This window comes from Athalia rosae, chromosome 5, assembly GCF_917208135.1.
Source record: "Athalia rosae chromosome 5, iyAthRosa1.1, whole genome shotgun sequence".
Taxonomy (NCBI): domain Eukaryota; kingdom Metazoa; phylum Arthropoda; class Insecta; order Hymenoptera; family Athaliidae; genus Athalia; species Athalia rosae.
Window position 1 is genome coordinate 4,964,138 of NC_064030.1, and position 27,843 is coordinate 4,991,980.

At 39.9% G+C, this 27,843-nt stretch overlaps 1 protein-coding gene across 3 annotated transcripts in view; it reads left to right on the plus strand.

The window, feature by feature from the left end:
- Nucleotides 1-10,917: 10,917 nt before the first annotated feature.
- LOC105689160 (zinc finger protein rotund-like) overlaps nucleotides 10,918-27,843 on the plus strand; it is a 102,042-nt gene continuing 85,116 nt past the window's right edge. For 2 of the 3 annotated variants that reach the window (XM_020854135.2, XM_020854136.2), the window contains exon 1: nucleotides 10,918-11,547. In XM_020854135.2, coding sequence (XP_020709794.1) covers nucleotides 11,371-11,547 — 177 coding nt within the window. In that variant the 5' untranslated portion in view covers nucleotides 10,918-11,370. Of the gene's footprint in view, nucleotides 11,548-25,864; nucleotides 26,128-27,843 lie in introns of those variants that run through there. The other variant, XM_020854137.2, reaches the window with a different exon arrangement.

Below are 27,843 nucleotides of genomic sequence, written 5' to 3' on the forward strand. Positions count from 1 at the left end.
TACCGAATACAATGGTGAGGACGAAGAGATTTTTTCATAAACTATTCGTATCGTAACTACGTACATTACACGTGTGGGGTGTATCCAAAATTGGGAATAAGGGGGGAAAAAAAATGAAAACTTACGTTCTAAAAAACGTTTTTTTCAACGAGATTCTACTGGAATTGAATAAGGTAGCTTTAGATATTTTTGTTTTTTCATCTTTGTGGGATACGCCTTTGAAAGTTTATCGAAAAAGTCCGACCAGTGCGGTGAACCAAGTGATTTCGGTTTTTAAGACCGGTGTACCCACACATTTCTACCATCTCGAATGAGGTGAGGAGCTAAAGAAATTTTTCTTGAACATTTCAACGGATTGTCCGTGTCAAGATCACGTATTTCGTTCAACTGTTAGTATCCATTAGATTTTAGCCACGGAACGGGAATCGAGCGTCGATTTATCCCGATCAGCCGCGTGCCTTCCGATGGTTGTAATTGTAAGAGCGAGTTAACCCGTGCCAATCGAACCAAGTGCTCCGCAACAAATGACGCAGCCAATCGAAGTGAATATAACAACGCAGAAGTAACTATTGTTCCGCATTCACTTCGCACGGCGTCAACAAAAGTTCACAAAACTCAACCATCCTTGGATCCTTCTCTAACTGTTACGCGGATTCATTCCTCTCTTGTTTTATTTTTTTTTTTGTCGTTTCTCTCAACGCCGTGGAGCACATTTAGGTACCGTTGATTGATCGTGAACAACGCAATAAATCTCAAAATCTATCACTCCTCGATCTACCTACATCGACACGAATCTCGTGTACACTTCCAGCGCTGAAAACATGACCGTATAATTGAATGGATCGGGTAGTATAAAATGTCCCAGGAGCTGTACTCGGTCGGTGCTCTTTTCATCCTAATCTTAAGACGTACTTGCCTGAAAAAAGATCATTCTGGGTGCGATAAGGTTCGCTAGAAGATACGAACCGTCTCTTAGATGAAATAAGAGCGCAGATTTGAAATTCAAGTGTCTCTTCTTCTCTGCGGAGTATGATATGGATTTTTTCGTATACGTGTATAGTGCCGGACTAAGGCGACGTATAACGTCGAGGACAGCGACGACGATGCGGTTCTCAGAAAAGAAGCAGCTGAGACTGCGCGGTGTACACCTTAATTGGACCTTAAAGGACCTTCGCGTGGTTGACCGAAGCGCGTCGAAGGAGATCGGCCTTGACCCCGGCGAAGGGATGTCCGCCGTACGCGAAAAGGGTGAGTTTTGTACAAAATGATCCTGCTCCTCTGTCAACATTTCGATTTCCACAATCCTTCCGGCGCTCTGGTTTAATTTTCTAATTCTTTCATATTTCGCTCCGTAACGACGAGCTAATGAGCTTTTCATTGCGTCGCGTAAGTATAATGTACCCAATTCCGAATGAATATATCCGTCAGCGATTCTTTTTCATTTCATACTTTTTTTTTACCCTCTTCTAACTAATAGTAGGAAACTGAAAATAGGTAGCGACATTCACTGCGGTACGTGAGGAAGTAGGTTTTACAAATAGAACACGGGAGAAGATTGAAAAGGTAAAAAAATAAGGATTGAAAAAAGAAACGTAAACGATATCTAAGTAGAATGCAATTAGGTACGACAAGATCGACACAAATTGCTGAAAATTGTTTTAACGACAGTTGGCGCAATATACGCGAGTTATGTACGGGTATACCATATAATACAACGTATATAGTTATACCTGGTGTCTTTGAAACGACTTAATAATCGTGGTACGGGTTTAATGTTTCAAAATTTTGTCTCATCATATTACACGCAATTAGACTATTTCTGCGTTGGGTCGATGTGTCCAATTCACGACCCTTTCGATTCTCTGTAGCTCTGTGTATGGGTAGGTGTATACTTTCTTGTCCTCTCCTTCTCATTATTTTTTCAAATTCCCTTACGAACAAATGTATAACTGTGCATCCGGCAATGAACGTCACTCGAACATAATACACCCAGTATCGCGTATCGGTGTACATACCTACAGACCTGCGCGAGTATTCCGTTCAATGGGTTTTCTGTATTTTATGGTATACGTGACGCGGTATACGTGTAGCTGAATTTTACGAAGGTGGGTATGTCGAATCGTCGAAGTAACGCGGCCGGAAGGCGTGAAACCGCGATTCGAAACATTCTGGCGCGGGCTGACCCGGCCTCAGGCCGGACTAAGAATATAGTGGAGAATCGCGTTCGAAAGTGAGGCGAGATGAAGTAAACGGATAAATACGAAACTCTTGAATTGTATAAAATCAGTTGTATTATAACGTCGCGAATCTGGGAGATCGAGATGGAAAAATAAATTACCAAAAATTACAAATCGCGGGATCGGTATGGGGCGCATCATCGACGCGTTTCCGCGTTTAGAACGTCTGTATACTATAAAGAAAACCCTGCATCAGAAGTGTAACAACGCGGTAGATAGTTGAATGATTTCCGATCAAATCCGCGGCTCGTGCGATGCCGAGGACCCGTTATAGGCGCTGCACGATCGATGGTAGTAACCGATATGATCGGATCCGCGTTGTACTTTTTTTTTTTTTGTTACTTAGTTTTTTTCACCAGCAAAAGTTAGAATGCATAACGTATAGAGATATAATACAGCGAGGATGGGCGGTCGTCACGAACTAGCCGGATATGTGTTTTAAAAAAATCGAACTTTTGCATATTTTTTTTTTCTTGCAATATTAAAAATAAAATGGAGTGCTGTAACATTAACCGGCTCGTCGCATTCCGTCAGCATTGAATTTAGCGTCTTGTGGGCTGGGCAGCGAATCGAATGCGAGACGTTATGTTGTTATACATGTATTCGCGATCAAAAACGATGAGTGCGGTATAGATATGATGACGAGGAAGACGTGATGAAGAAGTATACAAGATCTGTAGCGAAATGTGATGTGCCTCTCTTACATATATACACACTATATATTTACCACGTACATGGTATAAAGTATACCGGTAGGTGTACATACATGTGCGTGCATGAATTGAAGCAAAGCGAGGCAAAAGGCGCGGTTGCAACCACCGCTGCTGCTGCTGCTGCTGCTGCTGCTGCTGCTGCTGCTGGAGAGGAATAAAAGAGAAGAATGAGCTGAGAAAAGAAAAATGATAAAACAAGTAAGAAAAAAGAAATGAAAAATATAGAATCAAAAGGAAAACAAATCGAGTAAATAAAATGAATAAATAAGGGGGTAAAATAAGAGAAAAGATGGGTATATATGTAAGAAAAAAAATTGGAAAATAAAAAAAAATCAACTCAGTCAAGGGCGGGGCACGAGCTGTCATGGCGGCGACCCTCTCTTCCCTCCCCTCTTTCGCTCTCGTCCTCCGACACGAGCTCCGTCTCCTTCTATTTTTTTCTCTCCTTCTCTCTCTCTCTCTCCTGACAACCCTCTCGCGGAGTCGGATACGGCGCCCTCGCTTCTTAACAACCATTTATATATTTTCGCGCGTGCACGTCTGTATACAGAAGAAATTCTGTAACATAGGTGTATACGTGCAGCATACACAGAGATGCGTACGTACGATATACCGCACCTCGGTATCAACGATGGCTTTTCCGCGGCATAGAAATTCTCTTGATATTTAACTAGCTACATAGCCAACGGATCTTTTGTTCTCCATCTCCCTGTGAGTGAGTGATTGAACGCGCGCAAGAGCGCCGAGCAGGCAGCAAACCACGTCTACGAACGGAGCTTTGGACCGGCGGCGGCGGCTTACTCCTCTCTGCTCTTATATTTTCAGCTCGCGCAGGGCTCTCCTTTTACTCCTCCGAGCGCCGGAGGGGTACGAGGTGTGCGTCTATATACGTACATACGACACACGCGCGCAAGTGTACGCACACACTTGCAAATACTCGTATGTGTACGTACATGCAGTCGGTTAACAGTGAGTTTTTTATCGTTCATGCGCCTGCGATGGGAGGAACCAGACTCCGTTACTCCGGCCAATAAGCGAGAGGTATACGCCTCCGCCGGAGGGAAACCTCTTGGCAGACGTTATTGAACCTCAACTTTGCTATAGAGGGTGTTCAGCAAAATGCGCATGAGCAGAACGCTAGGAGGTATACCGAGTTTTGCCCTCACAGCGTAATATATATATACTATCTGCAACCAGGCGGCCCGAGGAACCGACCCTCCCTGTGATATGCAGGTGGAGAACCCTTCGACCGGCGCAGCATCAATGTCCAAAACTCGTCGCGATACGACCTCCTCATTGCCTGTATACCGACGACGCTGATTGTCCTCTCGCTTTTGCGAACGCGACGAACCGATTCTCCATCTTTACAATACACCTGTACCCGTTTCGCTCGCAATCGAAGCGAGGCTGTCCGATCGCTAGGATATCCCTACGTAATATATCGTCTTTGCATACGTCGCATCGGTATGCGGGGGGGAATGAAACTTGGGTCGTTTCAAGGGTGACGATACTTCGTCGACAATGAACCTCGCGACGTGAACCCGTAGCCGATAATTGTAGGAATCGCGATATAGTTACGTCAGAAATTACGTATAATTACGGCGATCATTGACATTATACCGCACATGCGACAGCGGCAGTGCGGCATAATGTATATGCGATCACAATTGCTACGTCTGAATAGGTATATGGCTGAAAATTTTTTGCATCAACTCGATGCACCGCCCGAATCAATTAGAACAGCGTATATATTGGTATACAGGTAAATATGCATAGTTTACTCGAACAGTACACATGTATATATATATATAAATGGCAAGTGTAATGTACAACGATCCTTAGGTAGATATGTTCGAAACGAATCGCGCGACCTCCGTAACAAATTCTCGATAATTCGATACCGCGGCTATATGCAATATTGACCGATGTTCGCCATTTTTAGCCTTGAGATTTTTTTTTTTCGAATTCTTATTACTATTATTTATTGTAGATATTTTTATACATATATGTACCTATATTACGATACGTATACAGTCGAGTGGATATTTATTCGCAAGTGATTGCTGATGTGTATCGTGTCGGTCTCCATATATCCTGCACTTTGCAAGGCCTGACAATCGTACGTGTTATACGTCTGGAGGAAAATATCGATCGCGCATTTCTGCATCTACATGCAAAACTGATACCCGACATTATGCGTATACTCCCGTTATATTTAATATATATACGTTAACCGCATTACATTTTTCATACCTGCGAGTACAGCAGGTAAATTAATTACTCTATTTCACGTATCTCTGTATAATATTTGCGTTGAGGATCGTTGATAATTATATAAAACCGTGTCGTCTGCAGGCCGATCGTCATCTCGCGCTATTTACGGTGTACCTATCTTTATTAGATGGGCGGATGTATACAAGAGGTGAATGTATATATATCCATTTGTCGTGAACTTGCAGAAACGAGCTTTTTTCTCATCTACGTTACATAGCTATATACTCGAATTGATATCGAATTCCACGTCTTCGCTCGAGCGATTATAGCTTACGGCGATGATCACCAAAATGGCGTGGTGCACGGTTTGCTCAGCTCATTTAATTATGTCTCGGTGTATACGGAATACTCGCGCGATAGTAATTGTAAAATACGCGCGGATGTATGGGTGCATAAATACCTAAGTGCTGCGCGGAAAACTTTCATGGTATACAATGTACATGTACAGCGCAGGGTTATTGCCTCCTACAATTATTTACTGTAATGGGTGCAGTAGAGCGTCTTCCTTGCACTATTACCAACTGAAAGTTATTTTCCTTACGTAATTATTCCGTTTCAGATGTACATGGACCTTATTCTTATTAACACGAACGAATTGAATTACATTTACACGAACGGTGTAATTAAGATATGTGTAGAATATACAAGAAAAAAAAATAAAAAATCGATGTATAATAAATAATGACTGACGTGATTATTATCGATGATCGATCAACAAATGAATTGGCAATTTCACGCCAGATTATTATCGCTGCAATAATCATTTTATTATAATCATGTATATCTGTATTTTAATTTGAAAAGTGGTGATTAGAAGACTGCAGCACTTCCTATATTGGATGCGCCTTATACATTATATAATAACGCAGCGGAATTCCGAAGGAACTACTGTAATATACGACCCCCGCAGCGACGACTTGTACCTTTTTGGTACATACAAGTATCTTGTGTCGGAATTTAGTGATCATTTATATGCGATAGTTGAAATGTCGCGTTATACAACCGATCGCTTATAAAACGCCGAAAAAATTTCGCACCTCATCGTTACACAGCAGCTGCGTAATTGAAAAATCATCGTTACGTTCGTATGTAGGTATATATATATAGATGGAGAGGAGATATATAGACATGAATGGTGTGCGGCAGAGGCTGTTAGATTATATACATCGTGTAGATGATAAAAACCATAAACATTGGAGTTCAGGCGGTCCTCGAGGCTCCGGGCGGTGGGTACCAAAAAATTATGACGAATTGCGCGCGAGATTTTCTTACTTAGAAAACTTTCGGCCATTAACCGTGACCTACCCCATCCGCCAAGATGGCCTCCACGTTCTTATAACCGCGAGGCTGCACGCCGAACGGCTCTCTGGGTATAAGTGTTACATGTATATATATACATATATATAGATTTATATACACACAACCCCTCAGAAATCTCCGCGACGCGGTCCAATCTCTGCAAATCTCTTTCAACTTCCATGCTTCGGCCCAAGGTCGCGTAAGAAGCAAAAACCCCATCGTCGCTTTATTACGTATACATTGGGTACATTATACGCATTTAATCACCGCTGATATTTCATACGAATTTTCTCGGATCTCACGACACACATATACATGCATGCAATGCCGCGCTCTGTATCTCATGAGTGAATCGCGTAACAGCGTCCGCGGAATTCGATTCCAAAAATATAACATTCGAGTCGGATAACGTTGCGAAAATTGATACGCAGCTTTAGATGATTGAAGGGAAAAAAACCTATTCTGCATGCTAATTCTATTTTTCTCTCGCAATTTGATTATCCCGTCGCGCACGGTGCAGCGGCAACAATTTTATACCGGTGTACGCGTGGGCGAGTGTTAAATTGTGTAGCGTATTGTAATCGTGTTGGGGAGGGGAGGGGAAAAAAGCGTCGAGCCTACGAAAAAGTCCGGGACCTACCCCGCTCGCCAAAAAATGGTCTGGAAGTCGGGGCGCCCGAAGCAGCGGCATCAGCGATCGCGTGGAAAGGGGCATGAGATGGGGCGAGGGGAAAGAGAATCCCGAAAAAAGCTCCGTCAACGACCTTGAACTTTGGGGGATGCCCCAACGTTCGAAAAACGATGTCATAGTTTTTCCGAAGCCGCGTGCCGCGAGGGCAAACTCGGCTTTTCTTATTGGCTACTTGTTAGGTGCAGCGCTTTTACCCCTCTCGTCTCCTCTTCATCTCATTTCGTCCCTCGAATTCGCCACCGTTCCGCACACCCCCCGCCGCGAGCAATAAGATTTGTGGTTATAGCGTGTTTTTGGCCTGCCGCACACGGGGGTGCGTATATACTTTCAGTTTTTGCCAACGTTTTTTCCCGTACAGATTCAACTGGTAAAACTTGAACTGCATAGAAAAATCTCTCGAATACACGGAAGAACGCGCGCCTGAATTATCGGAGGTCCGAAAAAAGTCAAAAATAGTAAAATTCAAATGCACATGTGTACCGCAGCTTGTATAACGATTATTCTACGACGTTGGGACCACGCTGTTACCCTCGTAAAACTGCGGGGGTGATTTTTTCAAATCGTCTTTTCATCCCCTCAATCCCACTATCAATCACCTGCATTAATCGAGCCCCCAATTATTTCAATGACTTCGTTTTCACGCCACCCCCGAATGTATGTGCCATTTCAACCACTCGAATCAGTCCCCGATCGTATAACGTGCTTCGATACGATTTCCTTCAATTTTTACCCGCGTATTTGAAAATTGTCGAGAATCTCAAGAAACACCGAATTCACGTATCAAAATCTCGCATGTCAAGAGCGATTCCACGCTCGTGTCATGAACGTATATATTCGACGGTAGATTATATGTAATTAAGGAGTACGTGCGTAATTGAATAAATTTCCAATTATCTCAATGAATTTGTATTCGCATGTAGGATCCTCTGGGGTTCCTCCCACCTCTCGTTCCCGTGTTCCCGCGCTTCCTCTATCTCGGGTGCGCGCCAGTAGTAAAGGCTTGTCAAGCCAGACACGATAGCGCCCGAGCAAATACGAAGCATGCCGAATGTGCGTTCGAATCGTGTAGCCCGCTTCAGTATATCTACCGCGTTCGCGGCCCACGGTCGAATTTCCGGGCGGTGCGCGTTTTTTTTGAAACCTGGGATGCTCCGAAAGTGATTTTCGGCGCGAAAACGAGACTACGACCATCGTGAGAAAAAAATTCGGGGAAAAAATACAGAAAAAAAAAAAAAAAAAAAAAAAAAACAATTCCACCGACAAAAAATACCGAAGGGAAGAGATCCGGGTAGACGAAAAAAAGAAGAGAAAAAAAAAAGAACCCGGAGGAAGGGGGAGAGAAAAGCTGGGGCTAGAAGCACTGGTGGAAAAAAAAAATTATATCTACGCACGTACGTGTGTGTGATATACATTTATATACACTGAAAAACGAATGAGACAAAAAAAGAGCAAGACTCGGGTGTGATGTAAAAAAGAATTTAAACAAAAAAAAAAGAAAGAAAGAAATTCCAACACCTCGTATAGAGTCGTGACCGTATAACGTAACTTTTGGAACCCCCATTAATAAACTGGCGCATGGGGTCGTCTAAGAAGAAATTATTACGTCATATGCGACGAGACGTTATGCATTCCCGAACTTCGTCAGATATAGGGAATAGTATTTATGATAATGAGGAATTGATTGAATACTACAACGATCAGTGATCCGTACCGCAAGAAACCCTTACGGTAATTGCGGTAACTTGATGTTACTTTTTCTTTGTAGTTTTGTTGGTTCTTTTGTTGTTGTTTGTTTGCAAATAATCCATTGTAATTAATATTTTCAACAAAAAAAAACAAAAAAAAAACAACATCCCGTGCTGTGCTTCGGTAATTATATCAGTACATTACACAAAAATAATCATCGACAATTAAGCATATTTTTCATTTGTGTAAAAAAACTGTACGAGATGAGTTTATAAATCCTGTGGGATTCGAGGAAAGTTTATCGTGCAATTTTTAATTATAGTTCGATCATTACGTTAAGCAGTTACGAGTTTAACTCGATGTATATGTGTACTCGTATCAACAATTGGTGCAGTGAAGTATAAAAATAATTCGTCGATTTTCAATTATTACAAGTAAATTATTTGTAACGAGGACGTTGAATAACGAAACCACCACGCGAACGGTCGACCTCTAGCTACCGTTCCGAGGGCATAGAAATTAAACACGAGAAACACTAGCTCTTCGTGATACAATAGACGGATATTTGTCTATTCTTGTTACAATCACAAAGAACGAAACACAAAATAAGATAAAAGCACAACATAGCCTACGTTCGTCCGTGCAGCGTGGTACTCGAGACACGATCCTTGTTTTTACTCCATATATTCGGCCGCCACGCGCTTGCCGATTAGCGAAATTCTCCGCGAATTTCTGGTTGGGTACAAGTGCAATATTTACTAATTGTAAGATTATAATCTCTAGTCAAAATCAATCGCTCGACTGATGTAATATTTATTTCACATTCATTGTTTACCACCAAACGAATATCAGGTGTAAAGAGAAAGAGGGATTACCAGAGTCCCGCGTCTTTCGCTCCGCTCGTTGTATTTGTGTTGGTGCAAATGGAATGCAAAGGGGAGCGAGAAAATTAAATCGAGAAAGGGTTTCGAATCGCTCACATCCTGCCGAACACTCGAGTGTTAAGGAAAACAAATAATTACAACATTTGACGAACAATCGCGGGCTCGCCGTTACCCCCTCTCGTCCGCAATAATTATCACCTCATTGAACAGTGCGTGACAAAATTAAGCGGGCGTAATAAAACAATTGTCAAGTGATAACAGTGACATTTTATCCGACGATATTCTTTATTCCGACAAACTACTAGAGGATTAAACAAGGCGTAAATACGCAAAGGTCGTCCCGCTTAGCCGTACGACGAAGCTCCGCTGGATTTGTTTTGGTCACCTCTGAGCGTCAGCCAGCCAGTCTTAGCGTCTGACCAAACACCGGAGGTTTCTACTGCCGCGTGTAACGTAGCGAGGAAAAGATCTCGCGCTGAACTTTTACCGGCGAAATAATTTCGACGTACGTTTTTATTATTATATTCGGAAGGTGTAAAAAAACCTTTTTCAATTATTAATCCGCGTGTACACCGTGCTCGATATTTGATAATATTTTTATGTGTGTGGTAGTGAAAAATTACGCACATAACGTACGTAATTATGAATAATATATCTACGTTTTAAAAATGATTTCTCTATGCATGTCATTTTAATATCCGCATGCCACTCGATCATCTTTCATATCGCAGGTGATTTATATTTATTTGAAGTATGAGTAGATCGCGTGGGGTCGATTGAAACAGTATATGGGTATATTCGAGTAAATCACGTTGTTTCAATGGGTAAACCTGTGACGATTTGTAATAATTGAAGAGGGTGCGTATGTGTTGTGTTGAGAGATAATTCAAATAATCGAGAAGATTAAATCAAGATATTCGGTATTACATACGTGACTGTGTGTATATATAAATGTTTAAATAAACATTACATATACATATATATATATACAATAAATAATTGAGAATATTATATCACAAATAAATAAATATAATATAGTATTTATTTCGTTGTTAGAGTGGAAAGTTTATTTGAAATTATAATTTCGCGATATTACATAAACACACATATATATATATATATATATTAAATATATACTATTTACATATAACTAAAGTAGACACTTGAAAAAGTGTATAAATTAAAGAAAAATAAATAAGGAAAAACAGAAACACATGTGCTCACACAAGGCAATATCAATTATGCACATTTAATAAACGTACTAATATAATTAATTGTGTAACAATAATTGAACGACGTGCAATATATAACGATCTTCTTTAATATTTTTCCTATTGCACATACATGATAAACGTAATTAAGCGATAAAGAACAACCGTATAAAAATAGAAAAAAGCTAAACAAAGAAATTGAAAAGAAAATTGTGCAATATATAATATCTATAACGAAGAAATATTAAAACTCAAAATAAACAAATAAATAAATAAAATAAATAAATAAATAAGGCGAAGGTAGTGGCAGTTTGTGATAAAAGTTGATTCGTGAAATTGATAAACATTTTTGAAAAAATTGCACCGACGCTGAGCATGTACCCCTGGTACCGGGAGAGCGTAGCGGCTGCTGCTGCCGCCGGGCTTGGAGGACCAGTAGGCGTCGTTGGTTCCGGGTTCTGCGCGACAACCCCTGGCCAAGGTGGTACCACCATCAAAACTGAAAGTGGCTATTCAGACTGCATGCTGGCCCTCGATTATGTGCAGAGCAAGGTAACGTATACTCGTTCAATCGCAACTCATTAATTTTACCCTGTATATATGTACAATGAATCATGCGCCGTTCATTTGTTCATCTTCATGAATAATCTTCGACTGGAAATTGTTGTTGTTTTTTTTTTGTTCGAAATGTTCGCGTCAATTTTACGAACTCCGAATCACCGTTGTTCGCAATTCGTTATTTCGTAGGAGTAATTTTTTCCTCACGTAAACGGCAGCGTTGAATTAATTTATCTTAATCGTGACTCCGGATAATAACGAATTCGACGCGGTTCGAATTAGGTATATGTTTTTTTTTTTTTTTCTTTTTTTTTCTTCCTTAATTTTCAGCGAATTGCAATTATCGCGACTTTTATTCCATCGCAGATCTGTATACGGTTGGTATAATTTCTTTATGCACGACTGGTCCGCGCTACGTACGCTCCCCTCGTTGGTATATGTAAACGAGTGATCAGCTGGGTTGAGTGTAAATAGCCACGTACAGGTATACCCGACGTACATAAATTGCTATAAGTATAAAAGTAGCAAAATGAGTCGAAAGGGAAAGGTTGGACAGTCGCACGACGACGCACCGTACGCGACGTAACTCTCGTTGCTTCTGCCTGCACCGCACTTGCAGGAGTTGCACTTTCGAACCTTTTTATCGCTGTCAATGACACCATATACAATGCGTACTTTACAAGTCAGAACCGAGTTCTTCATCCCGACAAGATTTTTTTTTCAACTCGCAATTAAATCAACTTTTAATTGGGAAAAAAAAAATTAGTCCATCGTTAATTGCCGCTGATTTTGGATTCTCTGCGCAAATTAAACGATGGAATTTTTCAACAGAATTATACAGGTATATAATGTCCTTCTTACTGATTTATCCAAATTTTACCTGACCCATACCCGGAGTCTACATTACATTAAATTATGTATCGAGCGATATTCGCTGTTGGGGAATGAATTTTATTGTTTAAGTTCAGTAAATTTTGCATTGATGAACACAAAATATGTGAAGTTTACGGTTGTGCAATGTTTACCGCTGATTACACGCACATATATACATACGTAGTATTTATTTATGTGCAGTTAACATTACAATCAACCTGCTATTAATAGCGTGTACGGATACGTGTACTTTATAACGCATATAATATACATATATATATTGACTGAGCGGTGAGTTTGTATACGTTTTTGCATTGTTGTAAGTACGATCGTTTTTCTCTTTGATATCGTGTTTCAATCGTTGCACAGATTTTTATTCAATTTCATTCACTCGCTCGCATATCACACCGCACTACCGATATACGTATGCAGTATACGGGTGTTAACTTTACACACAATTCCACGTACATCGTATAATTTGTTTCATAATCGTGAATTCATTGTTCTCCATTATAAAATTTATATATACCAGAACAATTGATTTGCGAAAAATAGAAAAAACTATTCTTACTCAATTTTTTTATCGTCGATGTACAATTACAAGATCGGGGAAAGATATATAAAAAATTAATTTTATTCGTCTTTACAAAGAATCGAGACCTACATCTCATAAATGTCCATTCGAATCTGAATGAGAATCCTCATTTGTTCACGATTTTTGGAACGTCCCAAAAAATAAAAGAAAAAAATTAAGAATCGGTATACTGGACGTTGGTAAAGTTTGAGTTGCTGTGGAGGGTGAAATACACCAAAATCCATGAGAGAAAATCAAAAGAAAAATGAAAGAAAATACGACAAAATTTACCACCTTTTACACAAGCGTCTCATTCACTCAAGGTATCTCATCCAAATTTCCGGTCTCGCACTTAACTACTACTCGCATGTTATATAGTCCCTATATAACCGAGTGAGACGATGAGATGCTGTTACGTACACCAAAGTATGCGTGTTCTTCAACCAACGCGGACAGACGATATTCTTCTTTCTGTCTTCAAAAGAAAACCCTAAACTTCCGAGGAACAGATACCCGATTGTTGTTAGGAACTGAACGCTGACTGATCGTTCGAAAAGCTAAAATTAAGATGGTGGAATGATCCGTAGTTATAGAGCAAGTTTATTTATAAAATCTCATTCAAAATCCACACATCGAACGGTACATCAGAAGTCACACGTGCCCACCAATATATATGTATTTCTACATGAATTACTTTATGTGTAAAAAATCTCAGAGCTCCCTTGTGAGAGATAAAATTTCTCAATAACCCTCGATCGTTTGACGTATCGAAATTTTGGGACTTAAAATGATAGAAAAAGTAATGATCATGTTCCATAACTCCCGATGTACCTATACCCATTATATACATGAGCTTTTATTGCGGGTGGGGGTTAATTAATTTTCATAAATCAGAATGTAAAATCAAGAACCCTTGTTGATTTTTCCGCTCGAGGTTTGTTTGCGTTACATTTTATTTTTTCATCTTATTTCATGAAATTTTTCTTTTTTCTTTTGCTCGTTTCAACGCGCGTTTTTACAAGCGGTATACAGTACGGGGTATAACTTCGATGCATATTCTCCCTTCCGCGTCAGATCTTCGTTAGCCATATATTATCATTTTACATTTAATGAAAACATTTGAGGCGCTGAACTTACACGCGTATGGTGTATTCGGTTTGCGCGGATACCATTAGGTTAGTCGGTGTACGTATAGGTACGTACAGTTGAATAATGTGTGAACCGCGTATACATATATTAAATAGCTGCATCGTGAAAGTGCGACGAATTTTATTAAAATAAAATCATGTATTCCATGCAGATATACTAACGCCATGTGTATATACACGAAATCTTTAGCAATTCTTGTCCTGCAAGGATAACGTGTATATGTATGTGCATGGATAATACATAAAATTATATTACATGTATGTAATCGGCAATACGCGTGTTCGCTGGATTATATTCCGTGCGGATCAAAAGCGCCTTTATAGATTTCAAGTTGAAGGCAGCCATTGAGAATGAAGTTGGTGATCCTTAAAAGGGCCGAAACAAGTTTCCAAATTCGTCGATCGCCACGTACTCTTCTCTTGTACTTTTTGTAAACTTTTTCAAAAATGGTCTTAGCTCCACCCTGATTCACTATGCTGTATGTACACAGATATATCGTTCTCATATATCTGATCTGAGCCGCGCGTTCCGTACCACACTTGAAAAAATAAAAAAATTCGTAGACAGAAAAAATAAAATAAAATACACCAAGATCGATCGATCGAATGAATTTGTCTATATCAATAGCCACTATACACATATGACAACTAGAAGAGATGTCACGACTGTCGAAAACTGCGGTGCAGCAGTCTGCGACCGAAAAGGTTGTAAAAAAGATTGAATTGAAAACTTGGGAAAAAGTTTGAAAAAAAAAAAGTAAAAACCGCGTTTTAAATACCGAATGCAGTTCATCTTTCATTTTCACCCGTTTCACGTATAGGTATACGGGCTGTCCAAAAATATCCTTGTAAATATATATATGGCGTTTACGAGATAATTGGAAAATAATGATATGAGAACCTGCATGACGGGATGATTATGTTTTTGGTGAAAAGCCTTTCACTCGCAATAGCCAGGTGTTGAAAACGTTCGTATGTACGCACATATATATAGCGTGTGGGCGGAAGTAGCCAAACTTATGTACAGATATTGTGTATTATACACGTATTATATACATACCTAAGCGAATTAGTCAGGAATCCAGGTGCACCGACCGGACAAAAAGTCTCGCCAAACTTTCCGCGAGACAATAATAATCATTTCGGCATAGAGTCTTATAATTATACAGGTTTTTTCGATTTTTTTTTTTTTTGCTTTAATTACTATAGACGCACAATATAATTAAATAATTACTTCTCGACCGATGGAGAAAAAATCGTGTACATTCGATTACATCCGAAGACCCATAATTTTGACGGTATCTATAGAAAGACGTCGGAACAAATAGGTTGAAGGTTCGTGACCCCTGGGTATAACAGAAGGAAGGAACATGTAATAATAATACGAGGGAATGTAGATAAGCGCGGTTCACATAATCTGAGAATTAACGGGAACATTTATATGCATGTGAAGAGAAGAAAAAAAAAGAATTAATTTCTTCACATACTTGATACGTAGGTACGTTGAAAATGGAAGTGGGTATATACGTGTGCGCGTAGTAAGTAATGAAAACCGATCCGTGTGGGTATAGGTAATGACGTGGGTATGCGTAGTCGCTAAGTACGAAGAAAATAATGAGAAAAAGACGAAGAGGACGATGAAAAGGAAGATGAAGATGAAGATGAAGAAGAAGGTGCAGCTCGCACCAGGAGCAGCACTCGTCGGTACCTACGAAGATTCTCATTGGTAGGCGTACCGCAGGTGCGCGTAGGTGGGGGGCGTGGTCGGGTTCTTCTGATTGGACCAGCCCCTTCCTAGACCGGAAGTGGGGGCAGCTCACGTGTGCAAAAACTGTATCGCATCGTACGATACAAAAAGTAGCCAGGTGACATTTCGTGGTGCTCCTGGGTTACTGCCTTTTACACTCACACGCGCGCACCCATTCGTATGTACGTTTCATTTTAGCTGCACACGTACAACTCCACGGTATTGCGAATACCTACGTGCCGATATACACATAAGATGCACGTGTATACGCACCCCTACATCGAAACGCGTTCAGACGTCGCTGACTTTATACTCGTGGACGATGCGGAGCTGTATCGTTCGTTTGCACGATATATACGCGAGAGTTTCTCGGTTACTCATGGCTAAAGTTATAAATTTCTATCACGGGGAGAGAGAGAAAGAGAGAGAGAGCGAAATGTGGGTATGCAGGGTGGATCGGGGGAGAAGAGAAGGAGAGAAAAAAAGGAACAAAATTAAACAAAATGAAACGAATGACCGAGGGGGAACGATAAGGAGGGGGGATCAGAATTTTGTATCCGTCGGATTATTCGCGAATCGCGCCGTGCACTTTCGCACATATGCTACGATCATATGTATAATTAGTACATTAACACCGTCGCGCGATTCCTCGTTGAAGTTCGCCAAGAGTTTTCGAATAATATGCCAAATGATGTTGTGTCGTAACGTATAAAGTTCGTTCGGTTTTTGAACTTTTGTAGCTGCGGTCCATGTGCATGAATTTTCCAAATAGTCGCATACATGACGTATAGGTATACTAGACCCTAACGCCGTTTGTAATTTTTTTCGATGTACGGGATTTTTCTCTGGCTAAAGAGGAATTAGTGTAGTGCCTGTATGTGAGCTCAACTATAGCGAATCGTCGGTATGCGGCACGAAGAACATGTGTGTTGCGTTCGTGGGTATGTAGTAGCCATGATAGAAATGCTTTATTACACCGCCATGCACTTAAAGGCAACGCATGCACTTGGATATATTCTATGCAAATTATTAATTAGTTAGGTATAGCTTGTTATATAGGAATACAAGATAAATTATAGACTCGTTCGAGCTGCTGGTGCTGCTGCTGCCGGTGCTGCTGCAGCGACGTACTTACGTGTATGCAGTAGGTTTTAACAGGGTTCTAAAATGCGCGCCGTAGGTAGAACGCATCGTTTATTCATCTCGTATAATATACCGTTTCACTTCATATATCATAATATATACTGGAATGTAAAATGAATACAGCGAAAAACGAATTTCAGCCGTGTGTTGCACGCGTGCGCGTGTCGCAGTCAGGTGCATTAATATAATAGGAATATAATTACATAATTTCGGGCGGGGCGGGAAATCACGCATGCGGAGTGGTAGTTTTCGATTTTTTTCGGCTTCTTTCCTTTTCTGAAATTTTCGAATCCAAGAAGTTTGAAACCCCTAGGAATCAAACCGCTCGATCTGCTGCTATAGAAAGAATATATTCTTTCTTTCTCACAGTCCCTACTGCAGAGTAGGTACCTTCTCGACTACTTTTATTGTTACAACTGAAACGAACAGCTAGACCGCGTATACATGTGCAGATGGTTTAATATACCTACACACTTCCGGCTTGCAGTGCGTTATCAGAAAACAAACTTGCAATCTACGTTCCATTAATTACCTTACATACGGCATATATGGCGGTGTAATAATATGCACATAGATATGATATTCTGATATATCTACCGGCTCCTCGAAACGCAATTATCACAAATTTACATATCCAATAATTTCAACTGATAAAAAATACCACAATCGGATGAACTCTGCTGCAACGGTACCAAAATTCCTACGTTCACGCATTCCAAAGTGAAAAATGACGTGAATTTCAGAAGAAAAAAAAAGAACAGGTGAAAAGGATAAAAGAAACTAGAAAAATTTTCAAATTATTTTCATAGCAAACGCGTCGAATCGCGGTAATCTCGCAAGATCCATAATCTTGGGAGCATTACAGGATTCGATCTGGAGCTGGTTACCAACCCGCGAGTAGTTCCTTGCTTCAGGTCTTCAGTCGAGTATATATATATATACGTAAGAGTTCGCGGCCGATATAAATTAATTAGATAATTAATCGTGTAATGGGTTTAATTGGGCCGTGTTAAGTGTCAGCCGGTATATAAGTCGAACTCGAAGCTCGTTGTAATCTTCTTACCAGCATCTTTACCTGCTTTGGTATGTAGCTGTACCAGCTACGACATAAAATCCCTGCGCCGCATCAGGGCTGCTGCTCGAGAACCTACGAGAGAATACATCGAATGTGTTGTAGGGACAATACAGGGACGTGGACGTTTGCCGCACGATGTCCGATACCGCGTGCGCGAACCGAACCCACACTTACCTATAGAATTATACAACACATTCGCGATGTATCGTAATTATACCTGGTACCTTATACCTTTTACCTGTACCTACGCGCACCCACACGTGTCGCACCGCTGCACAGATACTGCTTAACTTTTATGCATCGCCAGATTACACACAACGGCAGAAGCGATATACCCCCGTGTACACCATATCCTGATCGCTCAGCAGCATCTCTTATATACCGTGTTGTTTAGATTTGCCACGATAAGCGAAGATTTAATCGATCCGATATACATCTATTAATGCGTGCGTATACACCCGCGATCCTCGGGTTATCTCGCTACTTTGAAAATTTATTTCATTTCACTTGAGATTTTTTTCAAGCGAATGCAATCACGCGGTTTCGCCGAGGATATAATGTGTGTGCTATACGGGAGTTCGATATTATTGAAATCTAATCCTAACGCCGATGAGAAAAAATGTAGAATTTATTGTTAGCGCAAAAAGGAAGAGAAAGAATTTACAGAAAAGTTGACTCGACGATTAAGCGACGAAATATCGTCACAGGTATAAAGAGTTATGAGCATGCTAGAAACATTGAGAGTATTAGCGCACCCTGTACCATCCGCGGAGGAGAAAACGACTCGCGGATGCAGGGCAAAGTTGAACGTTTTACCGACGCGTGGCGCTAGCGACTTTAAGATTATCTCGCGAGTATATAGCGCTTGATTTGATTATTATTGTCACTACTATTATTATTAATGTTATTATACAACGTGTCCGTTTGAATAAGCGACCATGTACGCGACACTTCCTTGTTTCCATATCTTCGAGCTTACTCTGTCGTCATGTATGAGCGGTCGCATTCACTAATCATTCAGATGCTAATTAACAATTACTCGTCACATGAAAACAAACCGACGCTGGCTGTATAGGTGAATTATAAATTGTATTATCGCCGGTATCTTCCATACAAACAGGTTCAAAAGTCCAAAATGTACGTAAGACTATATGTCTGCGGGACGAAGGAATTATATCCGTTGGAATTACAAGAATTTGCAATTTCTTAATTACGGTGTTACAGTTGTTTTTTTTTTTTTTCTGAATATATTTTTCTAAGACCGGTAAATCAATGCAGGTATGCGACGCTCTTTGAAAATAAAATCCAAATTATCATTTCGTTGAGCAGCTGCTTTTCAATTCCAACTAATTGTAAGAACTGTTCAAGAGTTTGCGAAATTTTATCTTTTTTTTTTTTCAAAGTCAAAATTTTCGATGATTTTTTATACTTATTCTAACGAACAGTTTCTGAAGCATATCCCTGCATATCCCTGCTCTCGTTTCACGAGCATAAATCGCCCAGCGACGGCCGCTGACTCGCGGAGATTGTGACGCAGATCGCGTTGATTTTTTAATATTTTTCGTTTTTTTTTTTGCTCATATCACGTTGGACTGATCTACATTACTTTTCAAAATTTTTATACATTCCGGAAATAACTTGACACGAATCGAAGACTATAATAGGTAAGAATCGAAAGGACGTATCCAACAACTTCTACGGTAATGAACACTATCGTCCTGCCGCGATAGAATTCACGATTTCAAAATTGTTACGGGATCGAGCGGAATGCGATTTAGTGGATTTTTGAGGCCTATGAAATTTCGCTGGAGAAATGACGATCCGGGTAGCGATGATTAAAATATTTTTAATCGTTGCTGGAAACAAGAGTATAGGAGAGCGTTAATGACTCTTGACTAAACAGTGGCTCGCATTGTGTGAGAACGTTCGAACGAAGAAGAGGAGCGGTGTACACGTATACGTATATATGTATAAACGGGCAAAAGCGAAGTATAAGGGCACCCGGGCAAGGGCGCCGCGCGAATATCACGCAGCTATACGACGCTGGAGCGCAGCTCCTTTCGTTGCCGATGTCGATGCCGGTGCTGATGCTGCAGTAGCAACAGCACCAGCTACTGGCTACATCTCAGAAGTTACGACTCCATTAAGAAGAGAAGCTTCGCTGATTTTTTCGACTTCGTTTCGGTCGCATAAAACAAGCTATTTAAAATGCAATGGCGGAGAGAAACTTCCATAATCTTTAAACTGTGTACAGTCACTCGTTCGCTGACATTCCAAATGAGCAGTCGATTCGCAAAGAGAACGAAAAAGGGATAGAAAAAAATTACTCGCGATTATCAAACGGATAAAACTATGCAGATATGCGTTTTCACTTCGTACGGAAACTCGGCGTATTCGGTGAATAAAAAAGGACTGTACGTGATGTTTCTACGTGGAGAAGATACACGTAATTTTTGTACATCCGTATGCCGGTATGCGCGTAACGTTATACCTACGTTAGAAAAAGAGTATAGAGAACGAACGGATTGAGAGCGGAGGACGCGGAATGAACGACGGAAGGGCCTCCGCGCCACTGTGGACAGCAAGACAGTTATGACTCTCCCTTCGTTCATCAGTTGTTTTGTACTTCTCGATTTACTTTTGTTTTAAGAGAGCTTCTCTTCTCCGTTGTCCGCACGGCGCGTTTTGCTCCTGTTTCTACCGCGCGGAGGAGAAGATATTCCACTCTAAACTTCAGTCCTCTCTATTTCTCTTTTTTTCTTCTCTCTTCGCTCACCAATCGCTCTCTCTTTCGCTCTATTCCCTTCGGATCTCTCCTTTATTTTATTTTTTTCATTTTGCTCCCGCGTTTTCCTTTTTCTTACGCTTCTTTTTCTTCTTACCCTACCATTTTTTCCCTCCCTTTCCTTCTGGCTTCTCATTCTTCTTTTGTTTTCTTGTATTTTTTTATTTTTGTTTAGTTTGCTTTATTTGCTTTTATTTTTTTCGTTTTTCTTACTTCTCCTTCTTCCTCGGATGAGAAGGCGAGCTTGAAAGGAGCCGACGGTGCGTACAGTAGCGGCTCCAGAAGAGTGTACCCAATTATTCCACTGTATACTATACTAATGCCACCGCATGATGTCCCATAATGCAACGGTGTCGCCCGATCAACGATCGCCACCCTATAGTATTATATCGGACAAAGATCAAACCGAACCCGATCACCGAAATATATACATAAAATTCCACCATCTTTTCATCGCTGAAACAAAACTTTCTAGAAAATTTCACGCGTGACCATAGCCCGAGCCATCGCCCTAGCGATGATGCATTTTGAGGAGTAGACCAGATTCGAAACTAATCGTCATTTTTCTTCAAGAACCAGTACGTTCCTTTATGAATTTTTTTTACCCATTACAAAGGCAACGCGGCTGCGGCGGATGTATACAGCCGAATCGCGTGTACATATAAGAGACATTAATTCGGGTCCGTATTACTGTAATAAAATTATCGCGGAAATTTTTGGCTAGAAAAATTTCGAAGAGGAAAGACAGAGGAGCAGCGATATAGCGTCAGTTCTGACACCATTTTTCTCCTAACTATTATTCTTTCTGTCAGTTGACACAGTGTGTAGTGTCAGAGAATATCCTCGACTCCCTCCTTATATTCGTATTTTTGTAACCGTGCAGAGCGAAACGACGTTATCACCCAGGAGAGACAAAATCAGGAGACACTGTGTCTGGACGTAATTTTTTTGCGTCATTTTTCGACGTCATCGGCAGATACACACCCTCCGTATACTCGCGGTACGCGTATACCCAGACAACCGCATTCTGCCACCCTACTATCCACCCTGTTTTGACTCAAACCCCAACGCCAAAACGTCATGTCTCCTTCTGGCTCGCTTCCTGGGCTTATATACCAACCCTCCTTTGTGTCACCGAATAAGAGAGGATCACTGACAGTTCCTGATTAATACAAACCTTAATGCTGCCACTGCTTTTCGTGTGCCGATACCGCTTTGCCACCGATCCGACGAACGAATCTCAACAGATACGCTCGTGAAAAATAGAAAATCAAATTGAATAATGTTTTATATTACATTTTTCATACACCGTTATCGAACGATTAAATTACGTCCACGGTGTGAGAGGGGGGGAAACGAGAAGTTGGAAAAAATAAAGAATATCCGACGCATCCGGAGCGTCGGGTCGTTGAAATTTTGGCATGGGAAGTCGAGCGGGTATAAATCGGTTGAATTTTAAGTTCGCCGCTGGAACCGAGAACGGTAGGTAGTGTGTAGGTATAGTCGGTAATATTTAGTAATAGGTGGTAGCCGATAGCTCTTAGCGATCTTACGCGTCCGCACGAACTCATCTCATTCGTCTTGTTTGACTGGTCGCGTTGTAAAGTCGATTATATTACATCCGAGGGGGCCCCGGGGCCCTCAATAGCTCCATGTATAACAGCTCCCAAGTATTTCCAATATCCTGCGGGGCGATAGAGCTCCGATTTTTTATCTTTCTTCTTTCTCTCTCTTTATTTTCACTCGCTAACTCTATCCCTCCGTATCCATCACCCTTCCCCTCTCTCTCTCTCTCTCTCTCTCTCTCTCTCTCTCTTACCATCTCTTTTTATCCTCTCTTTTTCTCTCGACTCATTCCCGCCTCTCTTTCACCTCGGCTTTCCCTCTCTGGAAGTTCATTCATGCCGCTCGGTGGCGAGGACCTCATTACAGCCGGTGAATGGGCCTCTCAGGCCTCGGGCTCGGGGCCCCAACTTAACTAGACCTGCATCGGCAGCAGAGGCAACACCATTCGACCACCAACAACCACCGTCGTATTATAATCCTTCCTCTAACTATTTCAGTAGTATCTGTACGGCGTTCCATATGCATATATCTGTATGTATATAACTCGCGTATATAGCGTGCTCTATATACAGCAAATTATATCTGAGCATACGTGTACGTACCCATACCTTGATTATACCCGGTATTAGCTGTGTATCTATTAGGGTGGGTTGAAAAAAATTTTTTTGCTGGAAGTACCCTACTTGATTAATTATTTATTCAAAAAACGAGTAGGCTACCTCAAAATATCAAGTGAAAAATTTTGTCCACCTAATGATAACTCGATCGATTGCACGAGTAGATGATTTTGGCTTTTAGATTTGAATTCCTGAGCTGATTATACGTGAGATTACCCTTGAAAAGCCAAAAAAAAATCGATTTTCGGGCCAAAAGTAAAGTAGTTTAAAAATTGATTGTATTACACTTTTCTTACGTGTTTTAACCTCAGGAATCCGAATCTGAAAGAAAAATTGATCTATCTCTAAAATTGACCGAGTTATCGCCAATTTTCATCTTTTTGGGGTCAAAAATAAAAAATTGATTTTTTAATCTATCTGAATGTAATTTGAGCTCAGGAATCCGAATCCGGAAGGAAAATTGACCTATCTGCAAAAATGACCAAGTTATCCCTATTTTTTCGCATTTTTTGGCATAAATTTGAGGATATCTCGAAGGGAAAAAATCGTAGCTCATTTTGGACAACGGATTCGTTTTCCTGAGGTCAAAATACGTAAGAAAAGTGTCATTTGATCAATTTTAAAAAATAAAAATTTTTGGTCAAAATTTGAGATTTTTCCAAGGGGTACCCCTTACGATTTTTTCAAATTTTGACCAAAAATTTTTATTTTTTAAAATTGATCGTATGGCACTTTTCTTATGTATTTTGACCCCAGGAACACGAATCCGTTGTCCAAATTGAGCTACGATTTTTTCCCTTCGAGATATCTTCATTTTTATGGTAAAAAATGCAAAAAAATGGGGATAACTTGGTCATTTGTGAAGATAGACCAATTTTTCTTCCGGATTCGGATTCCTGAGCTCAAATTACATCAAGATAGATTAAAAAATCAATTTTTTATTTTTGACCCCAAAAAGATGAAAATTGGCGATAACTCGGTCAATTTTAGAGATAGATCAATTTTTCTTTCAGATTCGGATTCCTGAGGTTAAAACACGTAAGAAAAGTGTAATACAATCAATTTTTCAACTACTTTACTCTTGGCCCAAAAATCGATTTTTTTTCCGGCTTTTCAAGGGTAATCTCACGTATAATCAGCTCCGAAATCCAAATCTGAAAGCCAAAATCATCTACTCGTGCAATCGATCAAGTAATCATCAATTATTCGCTGTTGGGAGCAGAAAAATTATAAGACATATCGATTGCTTTTAGTCGTAGATCCACTTTGATTCGTCGCAATCCATGCATGGGTCGAAATATTCGAATTTTTCGGTCTACGAGGGAGCCCAAGCTTTGCTGGAGTCAGGTAGCCACGGGCGCGCGGTTTGTTGTGGGGCGTCACCTCTACGCAGCCCCGAAGGTGACGTCTCACAACAAAGCGCTGCGTTACTGGCTACTCAACTTCAATTTTAAGTCAAAGAAAGAGCATGTGATTTTTCGATTTTATACTTGAATTACAAAAATAATAGGAAAAAAAAATTGAACAGGGAATGAGTAAAAATGAATCACAATCGACAATTTTCAGATGTTTCCTATGATTTCTGACCAAAAAAAAAAAAATTTTGGCTGGAAGGGAAGTGTTTTTGTTTTAATCGACATTTGGAAGTTGTATACCTGTACCTAATCTACATTGATAGACATTCCGAAACAGAGTGTCGCACCTGATAGAAATTATTTGCTATCGTAAAATCGTGGACCCCTGTTACTCCTATATCGCGATATAATTGAATCACGATAAGATATTCATATTCTATTATTCTACGAAGCTACAATTGAAAATCGTCACTAGACAAATCAAGATTGATTATTTTCATTCACCTGTTCGCGTAGTAAAGAAGAAAAGTAAAAGACTTTTTGTCGAAGAAATTTCTTCCTACTTCGATATGGATATAGACAAAAGATACAAAAAATTATAGAAAAAGTGGCAGTGCTGTAAATATCAAAGAAAATAATTACCGTATCTCAGATTTGATAAGTGGTTGATGGATTATTCATTTATTCTTTTTTATTTAACTTTTTTCTCGATGAATAACGTATACGTGAACGTAAGTGAATTTAAAGTAAAATTTTTGAAAATGACCTGAGTCGAGTTTAGAGTAACGTTATCGGCCTCTCTGACTTGAATTTTCTTATCGATAGTTCCTAGCTATCATCTGTGACTTTTGACCCCTCACCATGAGCTGAGCCCTTAAAGAACGAACACGTACGTTATCTTGAACCTCATTCAAACTTTACGTATCTACATGTATGTGCTAGCCAGGAGAATAACCTACGCTGTACCAAATACATATTACCTAAAGAATTATGAACGATAATTTTCATCGGTTCATTTGATTCCGTGTGTTTCGGTGCAATTTTTTTTTACAATCAATCCAAATTTGTATCACGTCTTATCGTTGAATTTATTTATATCTCGATTTCATTTATCAACTTCAATTAGCTTCTGTGCCTAATCGAAATTATATCGCGTTCGATTGTCAATTTTCTAATGCAATAATTGTTCTTGTAGGAGTTTTCAAAAAGACAATTCATGTATACGTATCGCGTCGAAATTAACGATGACTGCGAATACACCGTGTGCATCGTGTGATATTCCACGATTGGATTGATAGGTCGTACAATCCACGAGTATACAGCGTCACTTGTGATTATTGGTTGATAACGAATAAGATTAAATCGATTTTGACTTATGACAGTGCCATGCTGCAGCGATCCATTCAACCGATACAGGATAGTCGTTGTATGTAATTCGGTGTGGCGTAACGTGTTCTCAGATATACCCTCGGATATACCCTTATACCTGTGAATTATACCTAGTCGGCATAATTGTTCAATTTTGAAAATTTTTCTACAGATAAAAATGTGTCGTCTCCTTAACTGGACTCATAAAAACGTGAAAAAACGAACACCGTTCATCACCACTGATTTGATTGCCGCTGCTTTTAGTGATCGTAAAATTGTGATTTTTGAGAATCACGTCGCTCATTTTGCGAATGCTTCGCCAGGTGAAAAATAATTATAGTAATTATATTGATAATTATAATTTTTCAGTTATTCTTTAATTCTACTGTGTGGCTAGAAATTTCGTAGATTCGCAAATAATCAAATTAAAGCTTTGATCAGCAAACAAATATTTTTATGCAGTTCACATTTCAGAATTGGCTGTTTTGTTTCTTTTTATTTCGTTTGATCTTATTTTTCGTCAACCCCGTACGTACGTGTGAATGATAATGAACATCGGTGATTGTAAAGCGATCCAGATTTATTTTACGATAGCTACTTCACGATGATCGTTTTTATCTCGTACCGGTAGCAGCTTAAAACTACCATATCGTCTTGTCTTGAGAGCTGGTTTTCTGGCTGTATAAACAGATATATAGTAGGTATAATAATTCGTAGGTATAAAAGAATTTTTGATACAGGTATATATACGTATTTACGTACATACCTGGTCATGCAATACGATATGGACTACTACCAGTTCCAGAAATATCTCTTGAATACAATTTATCATTTTTTTCGTCTTCTCTCAACTGAGTCTTAAATTTCATGACATTCCCGAAGATCCACGATCCATCGCAGCTTCTCCATAATAGTTACGAAGATTATTCAAGTACCTTTGTACCGTTCGCAGAGTCGAGTCATTGAAACGATTAATTTCTATTCATCGATATTTATCACGATTATTTTATTACACATTGCTAACAGATAAAAATCTGTCGCGTACGTAAACGTTCTCCAGTGTCACGTTGTAATTCCGCTGATGACGGTTTTGGTTCACGCAAATATTTCGGCTGTAACACCTTCCTAGTATACCGAATATGGCGGGTTATCTCGATTCGGTAGAAAAAAAAAACCGAGAATCTTTATTACGGACATGTATATATGGCGTACATGTAATCGTTTTTGGAACGTGCTGTATCATCGCGTGTTTGCTCTGGGCGGGATTGTAACCCTAAGGCAACTCCGAGGTCCAAGGACTTCGCTCGCATACTGAGAAAATCTTACCAGCACAGAATCGAATCAAATCAAGACAAAACCTTGGATGTCAGGAAATGGTACAGTCGCAAACATAAAATCACGTGGGACGACGCTTCGTAGTAGGTGATTTTTTTTTTCCTCTCCTCTTTTTTTTTTTCTCTTTTTTAAAAATTATTTATACCCGCTTCGTGCGAATGCAGTAGCGGCATATTCGTATCGTGTATACATATATTCATTTATTCATCAAACATCACACGGTCTAGGTATACTTACATAGTCGCTAATTATATAGCGGAGGATATCATAGTAAACTTTGAAACGATTTTTTTTAATCGTTTTATTCTCGCACGTGTATCATCTGCGTTCTACAGTGAGATGCAGAGTAATCTTTACGTTGTAGATGTACGTATTTTGTACCCATATAAATTGAAAATGGAAAAAATTCGTTGCCTCGACTTTACTTTATTACTGTAACTTCTGTCTTTCGATAATCTCTCATTTGTTAAGTACGTTTTATTCGTGCTTGCAACTTTTTTTTCAAGCACCAAGGTCGCACCAGGTGCACATCGATTGCGGATAATTTGTAACGCGTTGGCAAAATTTTGTATGCAGTGATCGGTCTATATTACCGGACGTTTGCGGTCGTTTGCGTCCGCAGAAAATTCATCGGGCAAAAAATTATTCACATTATATATGTATACATATATTCGTGCGATGCAACATACGGTCAATGATTATTA